The following is a 20,333-nucleotide window of genomic DNA, read 5'->3' on the forward strand; positions in this document are numbered from 1 at the left end:
AAGGCTGGGTTTTGGGCCTCCGGCGGTCAGTGCTCTTTTGTCCTGTGTCCACGACACTGTTTATGAGGTATTTGGAGTGATTTATGAGTGTTGCTTTTAGAAAGCAAATCCTCTGGTAGCCTGTATGTTTACAGGACACTTATTAATGTGCTGAAATGTAGATTCTGAGCTCTCATCATTGCTGGTATTTTCAAACTTTCAAAAATGAACATGGTGAAAGATAGAGAAGTCACATATGTTGATAAGGGAATCATGGAAGGGAAGCAGCTTCAGAGAGATTCAAGAGTATCCTAAGAGTTACAGTGGCAAACTTAACCACTATGAGTGTTTTATTTTGAAGGGGAAATCGTGATGAGGGATCCTGGCTGAATTCCAGTCCTATAGTAATAGGTGCAAGTGTTTAAATTGTTGCGAAATTACTTTAATGTTTGACATTGTTTTCCATTTCTAAAGTGCTAATGTACAGTGAAGTACAACAATAAGAATTTACAGGCAAAATCAGCAGCAATGAGTACCCTGGAGAGGTACAAACAACACTGCATTGCTCACTTCCACTCTCAGGCATCCATACATGCGGCTGGCACACATGTGCACACACACATTCATACACATTTCCCCTGCCCGCCCCCATATTTTTACATTCTTTCTATATACATGTTTGGCTGTTCCACAGCACTTCCATGACAGCTAAATAGTTGGATGTGCACTTCCCTGGGTTTATGCTGCACCTTCCCTGCATTCTGTTTTTGCTTCAGTAGCCTCTCTGGCACTTGACTGGGAATATGGTTAGCCCCTACGCTTTGCCGCTCTTGTGACAGAAATCTGCCTGTTCCTCACTGGCTTCCTTCTACGGCTATACTGAGAAAGTGGGCAAAGGTCCATTCCTTCACCTGGGCTAAACGTCAAACAGGTTGGTGTACAAAGAGAACAGACAGTTTAGAATCTGTTCATTCCAGCGTCGTGTTTGCTCTACCGTCAGTTTTTCCATTCAGTGTGTCACAGATGGCCTCGTGGTCCCCACTCCTGGAGGCCTGGCTGCCAGCAGGAACACGTCCATTGTGCTCTGTTAAGAGGTTGAAAGTAAAAAACTGGCATGGGTCCTTTTGTCTGCTGCCTTCCTGTAAGGGGCTTAGGAAAGAGCTGGAGTTTTTCCATTCCTGGAACGTGCACATCTCCATATGCGGGTGAGTGATTTTGCTCAGGTAGCCGGGACTGGGAGATGCTGAAGATAACGTCCTCTGACTGCCACTTAGGAAACTCCCGCTATCTTCCAGAGAGTCTTTCCTAGGGTGTTCAAAAGAGCACCGATTCCAGTTTCTGTAGCTGTAGGCCCACCACCCCAACTGCTTTCGACGGTGGCACTGGCATTTTAGGATCTGTATAAAAGCCCTCTTGAATTCTTTGCTTGAGCAAGGGTAGATGATTGGATTCAAGCAGCTGTTAAAGTAGCCAAGCCAAAATATCACCTTGAAGATCGTTTCAGGGGGCTTCAGAGCCGAAAACAGAGATCCTGTCCAGAAGAAACAAGCAGAGACAATATCTGAGATAATTGGTTTGTCTGCCTTTAAGAAGGGTAAATGTCCCTGTTAAAGTCTGTTTATTAAAAATCTTTAATGCATGTTGCTTTAATTTTTGGTCTTTTGGTAACAAAATGTTACTTTTGTTATTTTTAAAGCTAATAAGGAAATGCTTTCTACAATATGAAAGCTAAAGGATCACATAATTAATGTAGAATTAAAAAATAAAAAGCAGTCCTTGCGTTTATATGTACACATCTGTTGCACTAACATTGTTGATCCCAATGAAAGACCAAATCTCCATTGTCCACGCTGTTGCACAATGCACGCATGGAATAAGGTTGTGCCTTCTTCAAAGAACTTTGCTTGTCATTTTTGAAGAAGATCTAACTGTTCTCAGGAGTATGTTCAGACATATCTTATAACTTCTAATACATTCTTTGGCAGCTCTTAAATATCACCCCATTTATCTAGATTATTATGATAGTACAAACCTCTTGAAACCTGAAGTTAATTTTGATACTTCCCATATCTCAGGCATTCATAAAAATGGTGTAACCCAAACAAAGAGGTTATTTTATGAATACTTCCTCTTCCGTTCACAACCAAATAATTTCCCTAAAGAGGCTGCCCAAATGAGAAACTCATGCTGGGAAATCCATTTTATGTACTTTTAGTATTAAAAACATGCAATTGATCAGCTAAATTTAGCAAATGGAGCTTTATAAAAGAATGTATGACATTTTTAAAGCAAAACAGGCATTCAGCAGTTATCCAGCTGGGAAAACACCTTAGTGTCTGGCTCAAGTAATCAAAGAACAGGTATTCAGGAGAGAATTCTTATGTCAAGAACTGGAATTAGATTTGAAGAGTTTTTCAAATAGAAGGTGACACTCAAGCCTGAATGTCATGTCTCTGAGAAGAGCGACCTTTTACACTTGGAGTGGTTTCAGATTCTCTGGGCTGTGAAAGCAGCTGAGTCAGTTCTGACTGTCAGGATGCCTTAGAGGGGAGGGATATGATTCTAGGCATATTTCCCATCTCATAGCAATGTAGAGGCCGTGGCTTGGGCCTCAAAACTATGCAAAAGCACTTCCTAGCTTCTTGGATAAATAGCTCTTATGTGCCACAGCAGATACTGCTGTTTATCTAGATGACAATGCTCCTTGGTGCTGACTATAGGGCTCTGAGTCTCCTTAGCTCACAGGAAAACCAAAGGGAGGTAAGTATGTGTCATTCCTCACACATCCACTGCCCTCCTCAGTGTGTCAGCTAGTCCCTGAGCTGGCTCAGAAGAGGAAATAAGATCCTGAGATGGCATCAGCTATCTGGAAAGACTCTTCCTCCCCCTCACTTGGGCAATAGGAGTCAGGAAAGATCCTGTGAATGCAGAATAATTTCTTCCCTGGCAGTGTTTTGGAATGGTTCCAGCTAGCACTAGCTCTACCTATTGCCTCACAGCTAAGCAACATGCTTTCCCTTAAGGTTAAAATGAAGTTTTTTTAAATTACAAGGTTCATAGTATTTCTTTCATGACTCCTGCACTTTACTGACTTTTACTCCATGTGCAAGACTCTTGTAAGTTGAACCCATGTCCTTTATTGCTCCTAATGATTTGCAGGGTTTGACCATCTGGCCATCTGCTGGAGATGCTACATCTGTCCTGATTGATACTGCAGAAAGTACAGAGTACAACATGTCTAACATCAGAGAAATTATGAATTGTATTTGATAACTTTCCAACAGATAAATCAAATCAATGCAAGCACTTACAACTGTGTCTTGTGAGTGTTACATACTCTTTGATGACAGACTCAGCAACAATTCATGTGGTTCTATGGAATAAGCTGTTAAACAGGTGTCAAATTCTTATAAAGCTTTAGGAAAAGTTGACCTGGGTTTATAACTGCAGCCAAGATGGGGAAGATACTCCAAAATCTCCCACATGCACAGTTGCAAACCTTTTCAGGATTCATTCTGTCAATAAGAATTGCTAATATTTTCCCTTCAATTTAGGCAAAATAGAAGTTTTGTGACTTTACAAAACAAGTACAAAGCATTATTATGTACAGCAAGGAACTTTTTGGAGCTCATGCTGGTAAATTTCTTACATTGTTTTCTGGAATTCCTTTAAAATATATATGATTTTTAGCTCTTAAAGCTCAGTAAACCTCGTGAAGGGGCTAAAGAGCTTCCATTTTTTCTTATGTGTGAATGTTGAGTGAGCAGTGGTGAATTTTTCCAGATCAGTTGGTTTGCTTTTCTCTCATACTGTAACAATTGAAAATCTACAGGACATTCCTCTACAAGATTTAAATATTTTTAGGCAGATTAAATATGGACAGAGTAAATGCTACGGTATAGTTTTCAATAAAATAAAACATTAAGGAAGTTTACTGACAAATTTTGTGAAATGCCCTAAGGACAAATAAAATGAGCTAAGCTATAGAGAGGAAAACTGGGAACCAATGCAGATAAATTGACTTGTGTTTGTGTAATTTATATTGCACGTGAACTGCATACAACTACAAACAGTAGACTGAGACCAAACAAGGAAAAAGGTAGAAAGCTGAGTGCTGAAAAATGGCGAATCTTTGTAAACTGCTTCAAGAAGTATGTGTTCCTTAAGGAAAAAAAGGTAAGGAGCTTATGCTTATCTTTCATGATAATCTATTTTTCAAATGCCATTTGAAAAAAATGACAGCAAGCCATTTTCAGCAGCTGCAGCAAGCATTTTCAAAGCTCTTTCATATAAAGGGCAGAGAATTTCCTCATAGCAACCCTGACTGACAGAGGCACCTTGTGTTCAGGCCTGATTCTAGAAAAATCACTGTGCCCCAATCAATCATTTAAAAGCTATCATGACCCTAGCTGAGTCATTAACAGAAAATTTGGAAATAGATCAGTTTGGAAAGCTATGTGGTGTTGTGATTTAAAAATAAAGATCAGCATTTAGCTACAATAGTAGAAACATTTTGAAACTAAGAAATCCAGGAATAAGTGTCAAGGAGTTAATGAAAACACTGATTATTAAACAGTACTTCATTCTCCACTTTTTCCTGGTCCTGCAGACAGCACAACGCGAGTGTTGCTTCACTCTTAAATTATACACAAACTAGTAAATTAAGTTTTCACAACAAGGCAAAGAAGTATGCTTTTCTGAACAAGGAATATTTATTTGATAAAGGAGCCATTGATTTATAGACTGGTGTGTTAGTTGCTCTTATTTTAGACTGATGTATTAAAACTAGATAGAATTCTTCTTAACTCGTCTACCCTTTCACATATATATACATATATATATCTGAAGGGGGATGGATTTGATCTATGAATTTTGTCTATGGTATAATGCACTATTATTTCCTAGTTTTTTTCAAAAGTCAGGTAGTAGATGATTATTCCAAGCAGGCCCTAGCAATAAGAGAGGTCACTGCAGTCCCAGTGAAATAAGTTCATCTATAGGAGCATGACTCATTTGCTCTCAGATAGCACTTTTCATCTGTCATCTTGACTTTGTGCCATCCCTGATTTTACCAGTGGGCAATCTGAGCTAGGGGAAGGTAAAAGCAATCAGCTGAAGGTCATGTGCTAAATCATTTTCACCAGTAAGAAAGTTTTTGTTTTACCAGGAAGATAAACATGAGACCTGGCATGACTCTCTTAACCACTAGAATTCACAGTGGATAGTACAGTGCATTCAGGTGGTGTGTTTGGTGGGTCCTGCTACCTTTGCCACCACCCAAGAAAAATCAGAATTCAAGAATGTTTCCTGAGATTAACAGAAACTGGTTGATGCATGTGATCAGCTACACTGCTGGCGCTGCAGAGGCTGTATGCAACGACTACATGATTGTAGCAAAACTCCACCTATGAAGGAATCCATGGCTAATGAAGGGATCCTCCACCACCAAAAGCTACAGATGCTCTGAAATGTAGTAGTTTTGTAATACAGCTTTCATCATGGTGAAGGAAAAAGGACTGAGGACAGACATGACAATTTATCTTTAAAAACATAAAAACTGCCTGCAAAGAAGAAGGAAATTAAATTGTTTTCCATGTCCACAGTGGCATATATATGAACCACAGTGATTTGAATTGCAAGAAGACAAACTGAGATTATGAATTGGGAAACACTTTCTGTCTTCCAAGATAGGAAAATTCTGGAACATATGGCCCAAGAAGGGTGTAAAAAATCCAACCCTGAAGCCTCTTCAAAACAGAGTAGACACATCTACTGATTTATATATAGCTGATCCAGCCTTTGGGTTGGAGGATGCCCTGAATGACCTCTTCAGATCCCTTCTAGTCCTTCTTTCTCTGATTAACTCTGCAGAATATAACTGTGTTCATCAGGAAAACTTTATGGCTTAAGTTTTGGCAGCCCAGCAGAGTTTTACATTTGCAGTACTGGAATCCCACTGACACTGTAGTCTTAGATCCCCTTGGTAAATATATCCATTATTTAGGTTGAGGATTAACTGTTAGAAAAATGGAATGTCCAAGACAGATACTTATTTGGGCACTTATTCTCTTCAGGGCTTTGGAAAGTTACTGAGTTTTTGTGTTCAGTCCCTCCTCACTGGGTGGAATCCCAGCCTGAGTTTTCTACAGAGAGAGAAGAAAAGCTGTTTTTTATTATCCACAAGGTGGTTTAGATGTATTTCTAAGTATAGTTTAATTTGGTGACTATTGTGCAAAGCTCCACTGCCTTTCACCATATAAAGATATGAAAAATATTTTGATTAGCTTGTATATTTTTAACATTACCCTTTTCCCTACCTTGTTCTTGGAATTAACAACAATACCTTTTATTTAGCTGCACACATGCTTTACCTCATAATTAACCTGTCAGGAGCAAACAACTGCAGGCTATTTTGGTACCTTGATAAAATGATAAAGCTAAGCCTACTAGACACACTCTCTAAACATCAGACTAATATTTCCTCCCCTAATCTCCAACTACTTTCCCATCAAAGTCTGATAAACAGATTAAATATTTCCCTGTACTGATTTAGATTGCTTTTCAAAATGGCTGGAAAATTTTGCATATGATTATCTCCTCAGTGATTTATTTGTGATGGGGGTAGCCAGAATGACTTCCCTACTCAAACTGATTGCTCTCCTGATGCTTCATGTTTAACAGCTTCACTCTAAGGGAATGTATATTTTCTATTCTCTTTTATTTTTCTGCAATAAACCCTATGATTTATTGAACATAGCACCACAATCTTACCTGTGATTGCACCGTTGACACCAGTGAAGTTTTTGCAAAGCCTGTGTCCAGCACAAATGAAGAACAGGAAATATTTCAGAAACTCAATCAACTGGATCAATTTTGATTGTTTTTTGACCATGCTCACCAGACTTGATAGAGCTATTCAGTTTGGAAATACACTGAGCAACAGCAAATATCATAAAAAGGAATTAAGAAGTATTTTATTTAGTAATTTCATTTAGGGTCTGACTGGTTCTTTATAACGAATGCTTGCTACTACACAGAAAGTAAGTAAAACACTCTCAGTGAAATTAAGGATCACTGTGGGAAACAATTTGCCATATTAATTGTCTTCACATATTCTGCAGAATATCTGGCCAGAACACCACTGAGACATTAAAATTCAGAGTCCACTGGAGTCAGTGGGAGTCTTCAAAAGCCTCTGTAAAGGCTCATAAGGACTTCAATGGACTTTGGAAGAATCCTTAAAATAGCAGGGTGAGCAGCAGGAAAATCTTCTGGACTGGCTTAATCCCAATACTCTTAATTAATGAAAACTCTTCACTGAAGGAGGTTTGGATGTAGCCTTTTGCAGAGGAGAAACACGCACGCACGCGCATACACACACTACTCTCTCATATCCTTTCCTGCTCTGTTATTTTTCTTCTATCTAAATATCTGCTCCTTTGCTACTTCTCACAACTGACTGCTGTATTTGTAGAGAAAGGAGGATGGAAAGTTAAGACCTTCTATTTAAGGATCCTTAATGTAATAGTTGGCGAGCTTCTCGACAAAAGTGTAATACATGGGACATGTTTGAGTTTCCACTTCCATTTTATGAAAGAAGGAAACTTAGCACCAAAATTAGACCTGCCAATGCAACCAACCAACCAGACAACCTCCCCCAAACTACTTCCAGTAGAAAGGAGAAAATTTGCTACTCCCATTGTGTATGTATGCAGAGTGATCAGATACTATAGTGATTAGCTGGAGTTTAAATCTGAAAAATAACATGAAAGATAATTTTCATGAGCTAAAACTTTTGAAATTGCCTTTGATATTTCTGTGCCAACCTACTCTGTGTGGTACTTCCAGTCACACAGAGGAAATAAACAACTAGGTATAAGTGACCAACAGTTGTTTGTGACAACTGTCTTTTGTGAAATATCACTGGGTTCCATTGTGTGGTTATACTTCCTCCCTTCATCCTTCATGCAAGGAATATATATATATATTTATACATGATGGGCCTGAAAGCCAAGAACTTAATAGAATTACAGAATTATTGCAGTGGGATGTTACAGGGTCTCTTGTCCAGGCCCCTGCTCAAAGCAGGGTCAACACTTCATTAGATCCCCTAAGCCTTCCCTTCTCCCAGCTGAAGAAGCCCCGTTCCTTCACCCTCTCCTCACACAACGTGCTCCTCCACTGGACTCACTCCAGTTTATCGTTGTCTTCCCCTACATGGATGCAGTACTCCAGACACGGTCTAATGACTGTTCAACAAAAGGGCTTAAATCACTTCGTTCCATCTACTGGCTCCATTCCTGTTATACAGCCCAATATGCTGCAGCTTGCATCTGATAGGGGCATCTGAAAAATTTTATATCCTATGTTAATGTTTGTGTGAGTCATCTTCATGGGAGAGGGTACTCTGTGTGTGTGTATTTTCAAGAATGCCATATATTTATTATTTGTACCCAGTGGGAGGAAAATTTTAAACTATTAATGTTTTCTTAATCTAAAATTAACTGCATTCTCATTTACTGTCTGCCTTCTCTTTAATATCTGCCCTTTTTTTTTTTTTTTCTGTCCAGGCATGTTCACTTTCCAGTTACTTATTTCCTTTCTTCCTCTTAATGTTTAATTATTTATTTCTGCTCTCCTTATGTCTTATTTAGTTTTTAACTCCAACTGCTAATCTCTTTTCTAATCACTTTATGTTGTGATAGTTGACTTCCTATTAATTAAACATCCATTTAAAATAATTTGTGTATTTGATATCAATTAAGTATCTAAATTACTCATAGAATCATCAGTTCTGTTCAGAATCAAGTATTTGATACTTAGATTAGATAATAGTTGGGCAGGAGTACTGTGAAGTTCCTGGATTTAAGGAGAAAAGGTTTCTGTGGATGAGTTTTGGGTTATCAGGTGCTGTTTTCTGCCTGTTACAAAAAATCACATTTCAAAATGTTCTAAATCCAGTTCTGCTTAGATGAGAGCCAACCTAGGGTGAGTGTATGTTCCTGTTTACTGGAACAAATACAACATTTGTTTTTACTGAAACAAAATGATCTGGAGTTGTTTAAGAACTTCACTTTGTGTCTGTTGATATCCCAGTAATAGCAAACTAACTACAATAAAACATGTTGTGAAATAATAATGAGGTAGAAGGAGACCTTAACTGCACAGGTTTTTGTCATTGTCTTAATATTAAAGAAAAGCCATAACATTTGAAACTACTTGGCTTTATTCATTACAAGTAGAAAATGAAGTGTTTCAAAACTTGAAACACTGAGTGGGGGTATTCTGGAGAGAAAACCACCTTTTGTTTGAGTATCATAACATAGAAATATTTAGAGAATTGGTAAAAAGTATTTGGAAGTTTTGTTATAGAGTCTGGTCAAATTTAACTAGTTAAGGTAACCTTGGAAGGCAAATATATCCTCCTTCATTCAGAGTAGAGAATTATTCCGTTTTGGTGCAGTTTGGAGTAATTCTGACTGGATTTAAATCTGAACTTTTCAACATTCCAGACAAGAGAAAATGTCAATGTTTTAAAAACTGCTGTAATGATGAAAAAGCATTGCAAAATACAAAATGGTAACAAATGAGTTCTGAAACATGAAGACCAGGAAGCTTCAACAATATCAAGTCTCTGTCTCTCAATCTGTTCTTGAGAAGACAACTTTTTTGCAAAAATGAGTATTGTTTTGCAAGAAATTTGTTTTATGATGGAACTCAGCCTTCCTATGAAAAGTGACTTGATCAAACTTGTGATGTGATCAGCGAGAGACTTTCCCGGTGCCAGGCAGTAGCTGGCTGCTGATGGCCTGGCTGGGAAGCTCTGCTTCTCCCCTGCAGTTCACGCTGTAATTCCTGCTGCAGCCCTAACTGCTGGTAGCTGCTAATGGCTCAGTTACAGCCACTTCCTAATGAACAGGGAAAGCTCAAATGCCACATGTGTACAGCCAGTAAAATTCTCCCTGTAAAAGTAATAAGCTGTGTCTGACTAGAGCTGTTATGAGTACGAGTTTAGAGAATGTGGAAAGGATGTGTTCGTCTTTTATTTAAGCTTTCTGTGGGCCTTTTTACCACATGCTTAGGCAAGTCAGCATGCCAGGGTTTTAAAGCTAATTGGATTTCTAAAGCTCCTGATTTCTTTCCTTCCAGCATTCAATGTTTGTTTACATTCCCCTGGACTTATTTAGTATAGGAAAAAACCCCACAGTTTACAAACAGCAGAGGATGAAATAGAGAGTATGGTTATAAAATTAAGAGTTGATCAAGCTGGGAGGGACTGCAGGCCTTCTGGAGGAGAGGGTTAGGATAACAGTGAAAAAAGATCTTGAGAAATAGGAAAAGCATCCAAAATCAACAGAATAAAGTTCAATCAGATGAAATGAAAGATGGTTAAATTAAAACTACTACAAACAAGTAATGATGTCTAGCATTTGGTTATGGTTTTTGAGCATGTTGGTGTCTCAGTGGGATACCTTGGGCTGCATATCCCAGTGGTGCCCAGGCTGCCCGGCTGGGGGACACCATGGGAATCACAGTAACCCCAGAGTCACCAACATGGTGCAGAGCTGCACACCATTTGTGGGCAACTTGTGTGTGTGTTGAGGGAGAACACTTTGCTGTTGAGGAAGGAGAAACAATCAAACAAGGAATAACTGACTAGACAATGACATTGTAGAAGATAATGTGGGACATATAGAAATACAAAGACGATGCTGTTGCAGGTACAGCAGTTCTCATTCTTCATTGTATTAATAGGTACATTAGGTATATGTCCCAGGATCTAGGACAGCTATTAAGAAAAGTGTCCTGGTTGTGAGGAATTTATGTCCTAGAGCTGACTAACTATAGCAGTTGTGGGATTCTCTTTGCTGGAGCCTTCTGGCCCTACAGTGAGCAAATACTTGTGAGGGGCGATGAAGGTATTGTTCAACCAGCCCTTCATTTCTCTGTTTTGCAGTTGAGTCAAGGACGTCACACAGAGAAATTTCCCCTAACTGTCCTGATGGGGTAAAAGTGTTTATACGCATTCCTCCATCCCATTCAAAGAGGGAAATAAATGTCTGCAAACGAATACATTATTGGCATTAAATAAATGCAGTAACTCCTACCAATCTAAGGCCTGATCCTGTGTAGACAGGTTCTTAAGCAGGCAACTGAAAGTAACAGAAGTACACAAATGAAGAATCTAACCATAAGAGTACATCCCCCTATGGATATGTTCATGATTAGGAGCAAAACCTAAGGAAAACATTTTCCTTGCTGTCTCATAGGCTGAGAAAGGTTATTGTTTCTATTTTCTTATCCTAATTAACATTCACAATTTCTTATCGCCCACACTATCTATCTCTGATAAAGGGTGCCTCATATTTCAGATGAACAAATCACTTCTATGAAACCTGCATGAACTTCATTCACATTGGCTCAAATTTGAAAGCCTTTTAAAGGCTCCAAAAATAGACACTTGTCTAGAATGGCCAAAATAAAACCAGGCCTTTACCTCCCTTGAAGCTTTGCTGATGGAAATTGTAGTACAGATAGTGATCAGATCTTTTTACTAAACCCCAGAGTTGCTACACCTTACATTACAAGCAATCGCAAAGCAGAGTAACTGTATTTGCATTTTTAAAGGGACAGTGACTATGTATTTAACCACAGAGCTGCTAACAATGGCACTCCTGGCATGGTAAGATTGTTCCTGATTGATAGGCAGAAGTTAAGAGATAATCTGTCATTTCCAGAGATCTTGCTCTGGTCTGCAGTCCATGACTGTCCTTCCTACAGTGTCATACAAAAGATGGTGTTGATGCTTAAAGCATTGAGAGTTGAAAATTATTTTTAAAAACTTACGGTGCAATGGACCATTTGCAAGTTGGTATTTAGGAGAGCAATAGAAAAGACAAATAAGAGCTTTATTTGCCCAGCACAGAAAGAAAATGGAAGAGGAAAGCTGTACTTCAAAAAAGAACAATAAAAAAAGGTAAAAAGATTAAGGTTTTTCATGCCTCATCTATAGTTGTCATATTATCAAAAATATTCAATAAGAGATTATGGAGATACAAGATATGGAAAATACATGAGATGAGGAAAAATTCCATCGAGCACTTACATTTTTGACACAAACCCTAAATATCCTTATATATACTAGTCTATCATCTCTCAGTCCAGGATAGCTATGATGACTTACACTATGGAGAGAATTCACTTGTGTTTAAATTGTGTTCCCCTCATATATAAATACGATAAAATCAAGATCAATTTTAGTAAGAATCTTGTTCAGTACTCTAAAACTGACAGTAGATAGGGACAGAAATATTATATTATTTTGTCCAAAAGAGTTACAGACTTTTGCAGCTTGCTAGCTAGAAAGAATATGGGCCAAGCTTATGCTTGTATTGTAAAAGATTATCTGATTAAGGGAGTCTAGAAAAGCTAATCTAAGTCTGCTGACATTTCATTTATTATACTTAAATATCTTCAATTACTGGGCATGCTTTGGTGTCTTTTTTCTCCCCTTCTTGCTTCTGACTTTTAACTGAGGCAATCTGTCTTGGACATTGTTGGTAAATAATAGGATTCTAGCATGGACTTGAGTAACACAGCTGAAAGATATTGTACGAACTTCCATTATATTTTTTCTCTTTTGTTACTTAGAAACTGATAGTTATTGCTTTTCAGTTTCTAGGCATCACTTGAAAGACCATCAAAATAGCTCAAAATCTTGCAATGGGCTATGGAGGAGGACTTTAGTGAAGATACTAAAAAACTCATCGCTTTTTGTTCATGTCTGTATTTCACAGATAGGCACACTAAAGAACATGCAGCTGAGATCCTGAGGTATGGCCTCAGTGCTTTAGGACCACATGCACATGTATAACTACTCAGTGCTTTCATCATGACTGCCAACCTGAGCAATAGCACATGTGTTTGCAAATGCTTTTGGCATAAGTACCTTGAGTCCGCTGCCTTGCCGGATGCTGAAAGCAGTGTTTCCTCTGAAATGATCACTTCTCTCCTGTCTTTGATTTCAGTAGTTTTGAGATTTCCTATTGATGCCCAGTGACTCAGTCCTGATTTTTTTTTCCCTTGGAGCTTTCTCATCACCTGAGATAGGAATTGCTGCAATCCCTCAGGTTGAATAGTCAACATGAGCTGATTTCTTTGATTTTTTAATGTATTGCTTTGCGTATTTGTTTTGTAATGCTGTACACTTTAAGATTTCCCTTTGTTCCTCTGACCTGTAAATCAAAAGCCTACATAGGAAGTACCCCAGAATTTGTGCAGTTTTATCTGCTTTGATAACAAAAACTTTGTTCTAAAAAATAGAAGTCTGTAAGTAAGTAACTGATAATTGTCATCCTTTGCAAACCAAAAGGCTTAAACTAGGGTTTAAGGGAGGCTATTTTAGTAGTAAAATGAGTAATCTTGAAATAACCTAGTCCTCCACATGTGACAAAACATGCTGTACTGGTCAAGAAATGCCCTTATGATGTTTAGTTTTACAGGAATTGGCTAGAAAATAGGAGGAGCAGGTTCCTGCTGTCACCTGTGTAATTGAACATTGTACCAAAGATTGATCTGCAAGTGGGCAGAGGGTCAGATTGCCACATATATAATTAATTTGTCCAAATTCTGTATAACTATTAACTTGAGAACATCAAATCTAGAGAGCTAGGCTAGCTGGAGGGGGGAAGAGGGGACAAGACCAAAATGAGATGAAAGACAAACCAGGCCTAAAGCGTTGCAGAAAGCAGAACCCAGTAGCATTGACAGCACTGAACCTAATGCCTTGAAGTGTTTCCCATGGGAAACTAAGTAGCCTAATTTGGTATTTTTGGTGCAGAGATGCAGAGGTTGGGCTGATGTAACATAAATCTACATACTCTACTTGAATAACATTTTATTTTGAGAATAATTTTGTATTGGCTGACCTGCAGCATGCAGAATATTTTTATGTTCTTTTTTTATTATTTTATAGAGAGGTTTCAAAAGTTTAATATATAAGGATAGTCAAAACAGTTGTATCTTCATTATGAGACTCTTGGGACCTTATCCCACTGCCAGTTAAGTTACAAGATTCTGACTTCAGTGGATAAGATCACAGATTTTGTGGGAGCAGGGGTAGTTAGGCTCTGAACTGGGAAGTGAATAATGCTCCACTGATCTCCACTAGAGTTAAGCAATAGTCTGGAGAAGTTAATGTGCTGGAGGTAGTAAGTTTTCCCTTTGTGCGGTGTGTGTGTGTCTGGGAGAAGACTGAAAAGCCCACTCTCATATGTCAATTAACAGAAATAAGACTAAACTTTTACCTAGTAGGCAGGGGAAAACATATGATCTTTCATTTTGGATTAATTTTTAAAATAAAGGTATTGGCTTAAAATTGGATATTCCTTTGTTTAAAGGAGGGGGTTTGAATGAGTGTTACCTTATTTCTGCAGAGCTCTAGTCTTTAGATAAAAATCATCTATTTTACCTAGAATTTTTCAGCAGTGCATATTTAATAGAGTCCTAATGCCTAAGAAAGGATTTGTATTAGGGGAAAGAAAAGAAACATTTGTTTTAAAGAAGCAAGATATTTACTCTTCAAAGCTGAGTCATTGAATTTATGGCACAAGAAGTTGTCTCAAAGACACATATGTCTTCATTTTGTTTTTTATGCTGTACCACAAATAATTTTGAGTGGCAACACAATTGTTTACCAAGCCATGGAGTGTTCATAAATGTGTGCAACAAGGATATTTTGTATCTCTATTGCTATCTGGAAAGAATATCTGGTAGCTACTGGAACAAAAACAAATTTCTGACATGATTCTCTTTGATACCAGTTTTGCTGCATCATCAGGTGCTTAACACTAAAGGCAGCATGGTTCAGTCCTCCAAAAAGAGATTGTAGGTCATTCTTTGTGATGATCATTTCATGATGCTCAGTACATCATAGTGTCAGTGCTGTAATTCCTCTCCATAGCTGTATACAGAGCTCTGTCAGAGAGCTTTCCTTGCAAAGCCTTTTGATACTTGCTTGAAAAACACTCTGTAAGTGTTAATATTATTTATTTTCCTTTGTCATGGAATATTTATTCAAGCAATATCCCTGCTTTCAGCACCGCATCAGTTCCCAGTATATATCTGCCACCAATGCAATAATCCTTTATCTAGGATACCAAAATGGGTAGTTGTGGAATATATTGAAATTCCAGAGTGGAAGAATTATAATTTTCTGGGAAACTAGTAGAAGAGCTGAGAACACTTTTAACATGAAGGAAACTACGTATAAGCAGATTTCTTAAGACATGGGTTTGGGGTTTTACAGAAATAATGTTTACCGACTTGTCAAATGTTTTGTGGTTGGATCCTCAGAAATCCAGAGCTGCTCTGCTAACACCATTCTGCAGAGTCATGGCATTACTGAGTGAAACAGGGAGCAAAAAACATAGTAAAGATGTGGATGTGAGGGCATATGATTTGGGTTAATGGTGCAAATACAAGGTGTGAAAAATACAGGCTAAGGAAGAAGCCTATCCTTCCCATATAGCGAAGGTAAGTATCTAGTCTGCACTCAGTAGCAGAAAAGGTATTGTAGTTTGCAGTCCTGCACTGATGAGCAAGTGGTTGTGATTAAAGCATCCCAGGGCACCTATGGAGAGTTTTGTAAATCATTGCTACCTTTTGGATTCTATGATTTGCCTACCACTGAAATTGGTTTCATACCATTGTGTGCTTTTTGTAAGTGTTCTTAATAGCATTTAATTTAATTTTGTGACTTCAAGACACAAAGCAAAAGATTTCTGGTATGAAGAAAGCAGCACACAGCAAGCTCCTTAAGAAGTCTTTCTCCACCACTCTACCCTCTTTTCGATTAAGAATGGCTGCATTATGCATGTCAGGAAAAGGTCTTTTCCCCTGTTTTAGTGAGCAATGATTTAGTCATGCCTAACACCCTTAATTAACTTTGCACTGATACACAGAGATGAAAAGTACAAGCTTCTGGAGTGTGCTGAATAAATTAAAAAAAAGAGATCAGGGACAAGAAACAAAGCCAGCCCTATTCCTAGTCATCAAAACAAAGGAAAGTACCTACTATTTAAAAGCATTTGGATGCTATGTTGGATACTATGTGTACCTTTTTTCCCGTTCTTAGACTAAAGGCTATCAGTTCAGAGTTGGGCACCCAAAATGATTTCTAGACAGAGGACAGGAGAGCCAGCAGTCTATATTGCAACACCAAGATGCTGATTTTTTCACTCTTCTAACTGACACAATGGCAACTCTTTCTGAACCTCAGCTCTGTGGGGCAGCAAGTGCTCACAGCGCTGAAGTGAGCGTGTTGGGGGTTACAGGCACTCAGTCTGTGTGGGGTCAGAGCCCACAGCAGTGGGCTTGGCCCTTCAGCCCACCCAGCACCTCTGCCAGCACGCAGTGTGCTGTGGTGGAGGCTCTCAGCCTGTCACCTCACTGATGCCTTGGGCACAATTTATATGACAGATAAAATCATATTGTGACAAGCAATAAATTCTCCACTCAGGTGTCTTAAGCAATGACTCATTAAGCCTCCCAGGAAAGACCAGGAGTTTTGAAATAACTTCTCAAAGGGAAAACTGACACTCTTTCAAGAAACTTGTTTCTCACACTGCTTCTGCCCTGTGACAATAATGTTTTTAATGGACTAATCTGCATCTGTGTTCCTTGAACAGTGTCAGTAGCTATACTGGCTTCTGCTAGCTAAGGATATGCTCTGCTGCATTCACGTTTGCTTTTTTTCTCCAAAGTTCCTTCAATAATTCAAAATCAAGGAGGGAATCTACCTTATCAGGGAATCATGAACTACTAGCTACGTATCTAGTACTACTACTAGTACCGTATGGTGAAAATATATTTCTATCCACAGGTGTGTATTTTTGAAATAGCTGGAAACTTGCTCTGAGTTATAAACTTTCTTTAAGAGCCAGCACAAGGACTTGGACTTCAGTAGCAAAGAGAACATTGCTCACAATTTCCTTGTGTTTGGAGTTTTTCACATCCTTAACATTAGCTTTATGTAGATCTTGAATCATAAAGGTTTTTAAGTTTATGATACAATAAGCTAGAGATTATAAAGTTGCCCTGCAACAGCTTAAGTAGTTGTCTTGCAGTAAAGATTCTAGTCTAAATGATACTACACATTCCCTGAAATTATAATTTTATAACACTTCACCAGGACCAGGTTGCTGAACTCAGTTTAGTTTTCTACAACAGTCTCTAAAAATATTCGCTTACCACTCAATTAGAAATGCTTTGGTAGGGTAACTAAGTAAACATGAATACAGAACATTAATAAAGGCTTTTTCTCTCTTTTCTTTTTCCACCTCTTTCCATATTTAGGCTGCCAGACTCTCTGTGTCTCAGAGAAATGAATTTTAGACAGATATTTTTGAGAGCTTAGTAATTCAGTGTCTTGAGATATTCCACTTCAGAGGTAATGCTAATATTAAAAACAATACAGGCAAATTTCACAAGGACTTGGGAACACAGAACAAATCAAAAAAGCAAACAAAGAGCTGCATAAAATGCTTTAATAATGTTTTAAAGTTGAAAGTGAGCAAAGTGGCTGCCAAAATTTCACATGGCAGTCTCCTGAAATGCTTGAATTAAAACCTATTGAAACCAGTGAGAACCTTTCTGTGGGAATCAGTAGGCTTTGTGTGTTTGCTTTGGGGATTTGATCAGTTTGAACTGAGAACTAGAACTTTTTCAGCTTCCCAAAGCTTGGGAATTTTGCACCTCATCATTAGATCAGGTTCATTTCCATTTAAGACAGCTAATAATGCCAGAAGACCTACTGTGTTATACTCCAAACATGTAACAGTAAACTAAATCAAGAACATTTCAGTGCTGAAACTCTTTTTGTGTTCTTATCTAGGATTTTTGTCAAAGCACCCTGTAAAAAAGGTTTCTGAAAGCTAATTCAATTCAAAGAAAGACCATAAAGGGGGATTTAATATATAAACTCTGAAGATATTGTCCCCTGATTTGACATCTGCCCCATCAGAGAAGGATTAACAGATGAGCAGACTTTCTGCAGGCTGCACACTTCACAGAGTTTCAGCATGAGTCTTTGAAAAAGCCAACATCAGAAGTAAATTACTTTCACTTCCCTTCCTTTCATCTGTTCACGGCAGTTCTCAAAATGATATCTACTTATCATTTGCCTGATTTTTTTCTAAGGTATTTTTGTAATAAACAACTAACCCTCTTCCTCCCCCTCCCCTCACAAGCCCTTGATTACCAACTTACCTAGTGGCAGAACGATGAAGAAAGGTAGCCAGCACAAGATAAACATGCCAACCACAATTCCCAACGTCTTGGCTGCTTTCTTTTCTCTAGAGAATTTAAAAAGTTTGAAAGCTAAGGTGTTCCTGGGATTGTGACCCTTGGATTTCGTGCTGTTTAATGCGTCCTCATGAATGTTCCTGTAATGAATCCGTAAAGTCACCTCCTTGGAGTTGGACATTTCTTTCATAACCCCAGCTTCCAGGTTTTTAGTAGTCCTTTTTGCCACTATGTAGACCCGACAGTACATCACGAGGATGACGATTAAAGGAATGTAAAATGACCCCAAGGAAGAAAACAAAGCATAGAATGGTTCTTCAGTGATACGGCACTCTTTATCGTCCTTGGGTGCTGGTTCTTTCCAGCCCAAAAGAGGCCCAATAGAAATCACCATGGAAAGAACCCAGACACCTAGGAGAGCTAAAATTGCCCTTCTTCTTGTCACCAAAGTTGGATACTGGAGAGAATAACGTACCCCTATATATCTGTCTATAGAAATTGCACACAGACTTAAAATAGAAGCTGTACAGCATAGCACATCAACTGCTGCCCAGATATCACAAAATATCCTCCCCAAAACCCAGTAGCCAAGGATTTCCAGTGTAGCAGAGAATGGAAGGACAGTAAAACTCAGCAACAAATCTGCTATTGCAAGGTTAATTATGAAATAGTTTGTAGGGATTCTTAAATGTCTATTGCAAGCAACAGAGAGAATTACCAAGATATTACCTATAATAGCAAAGAGTATAAAGGCACCTAGGATAAGCCCCACAATTATCGCCCTACGGATATCCAAGGCAGGTGAATCCAGATTGCTTGCTGTCTCATTGGAGTTGTTTGCAGAAAGATTGCCATTATTTAGTGCAGACACTTTCAGATATCCAGGTACTGATGAATTGGATTTATCACCGAGGTAGGTATTCATCTTAAAAATCATCCTCCATAGCAAATTATGATTGGGTCCCTTGCACAACACGCAGGTGGTTTGAGTTCAGTTGAAAGTTATCTCTCTACCCAAGAAGTTGCTGCAAAGCCCCAGCCGGTTTTAGATTGAGAACTCATCTCCTCAGCAAGCTGTCAGCTATGAGCACGTAAAACTTGCACAGCGTGAAGTCCTCTGAAGCCTGTCAGAAATAATAGGCTGTTCAAACTTGCTTAATTTCTCATACGAACTCGTTTAAACAGAAATTAGCAGGCAGAAGTCTTGGCTGGAGCTCGAAAGTAGCTGTTTCGATCATGACGTCCCTGAAATAAAAGATAGGTTTACTGTTCTCCCTTGTGGATTTGTGGTTCTGTTGGAAGGATGCCCCTGTCTAGCTGCTGTGACATGCGTCTCCAAGAAGGGTTTGTCAGCATTTAGGCAGCTCTGCATGAACTGCCCGTCTGTGCTCACCCTGCATGTGCTAGTGACATCACTGCGGCCGGCCCGGCACAGCGCTAGAGGGCAATGCAGCGCAACTTAAAACTTCCGTATCAAAGTCTGAAAGCTAAACAAATGGAATATATCAATCTTAATTAAAGCATTTGCCACATAAATCTGGAATGGAAACCTTCAAAAAAACAGTTTCATTATCTGAGAAAAATATACTCGGTGGGATGTGGTGAAAAAAGCAATTTCAGTACAAAATGATCTAGTGCCCTTTGCCTTTTGCTCACCAAGGAAATGTATTTGAGTTTATTTTGTAATCAAAGTGAATCACATGCCATTTTAGAGAACAAATCATCTCCCACCTGCTAAGGACAAATAGGCAGGTTCCAAAAATCCCGAGTCTATTCATAGATTCAGTATTTAATGATGGCATAAAAACATACATGAAGTAGTTTGTTTCTAATTGCAAACTTTCTGTTAATAAAGCAAAACTAACAAATGATCAAAACCAAAATCTCTATTAAGATCTTTATGTTTGTTCTGTACTCCTGTGTACCAGGCACATCTGTGGCTTCATCTCCTCTTTTTTACCTAGATAACTTTTCTAAGCATAGGTGCATTATGAATCCCAGCCTTGAACAGAGCTGAGCACCCTCACCCACAGCCAAAGTGAAGGCAACGA

At 38.6% G+C, this 20,333-nt stretch overlaps 1 protein-coding gene across 1 annotated transcript; it reads right to left on the reverse strand.

Moving 5' to 3' along the window:
* Positions 1-399: 399 nt before the first annotated feature.
* On the reverse strand, positions 400-19,585 carry ADRA1B (adrenoceptor alpha 1B). The gene is made up of 2 exons (XM_074883457.1): positions 18,247-19,585; positions 400-1,510 (listed from the first exon to the last, which is right to left on the reverse strand). Exons 1-2 carry the CDS (start codon positions 19,217-19,219, stop codon positions 948-950), a joined length of 1,536 nt encoding a protein of 511 aa, XP_074739558.1. The 5' UTR covers positions 19,220-19,585; the 3' UTR covers positions 400-947.
* Between the last annotated feature and the right edge of the window lie 748 nt (positions 19,586-20,333).

The sequence above is a fragment of the Strix uralensis genome, chromosome 14, assembly GCF_047716275.1.
Source record: "Strix uralensis isolate ZFMK-TIS-50842 chromosome 14, bStrUra1, whole genome shotgun sequence".
NCBI lineage: Eukaryota > Metazoa > Chordata > Aves > Strigiformes > Strigidae > Strix > Strix uralensis.

Excerpts from the sequence above, each read along its gene's own strand:
- ADRA1B (XM_074883457.1), bottom strand. The coding sequence starts at position 19,219 with ATGATTTTTAAGATGAATACCTACCTCGGTGATAAATCCAATTCATCA. Across the intron at positions 1,511-18,246 it reads CTTCATCGTTCTGCCACTAG|GATCTCTGTTTTCGGCTCTG; the intron begins GTAAGTTGGTAA and ends TCTTCTGGACAG.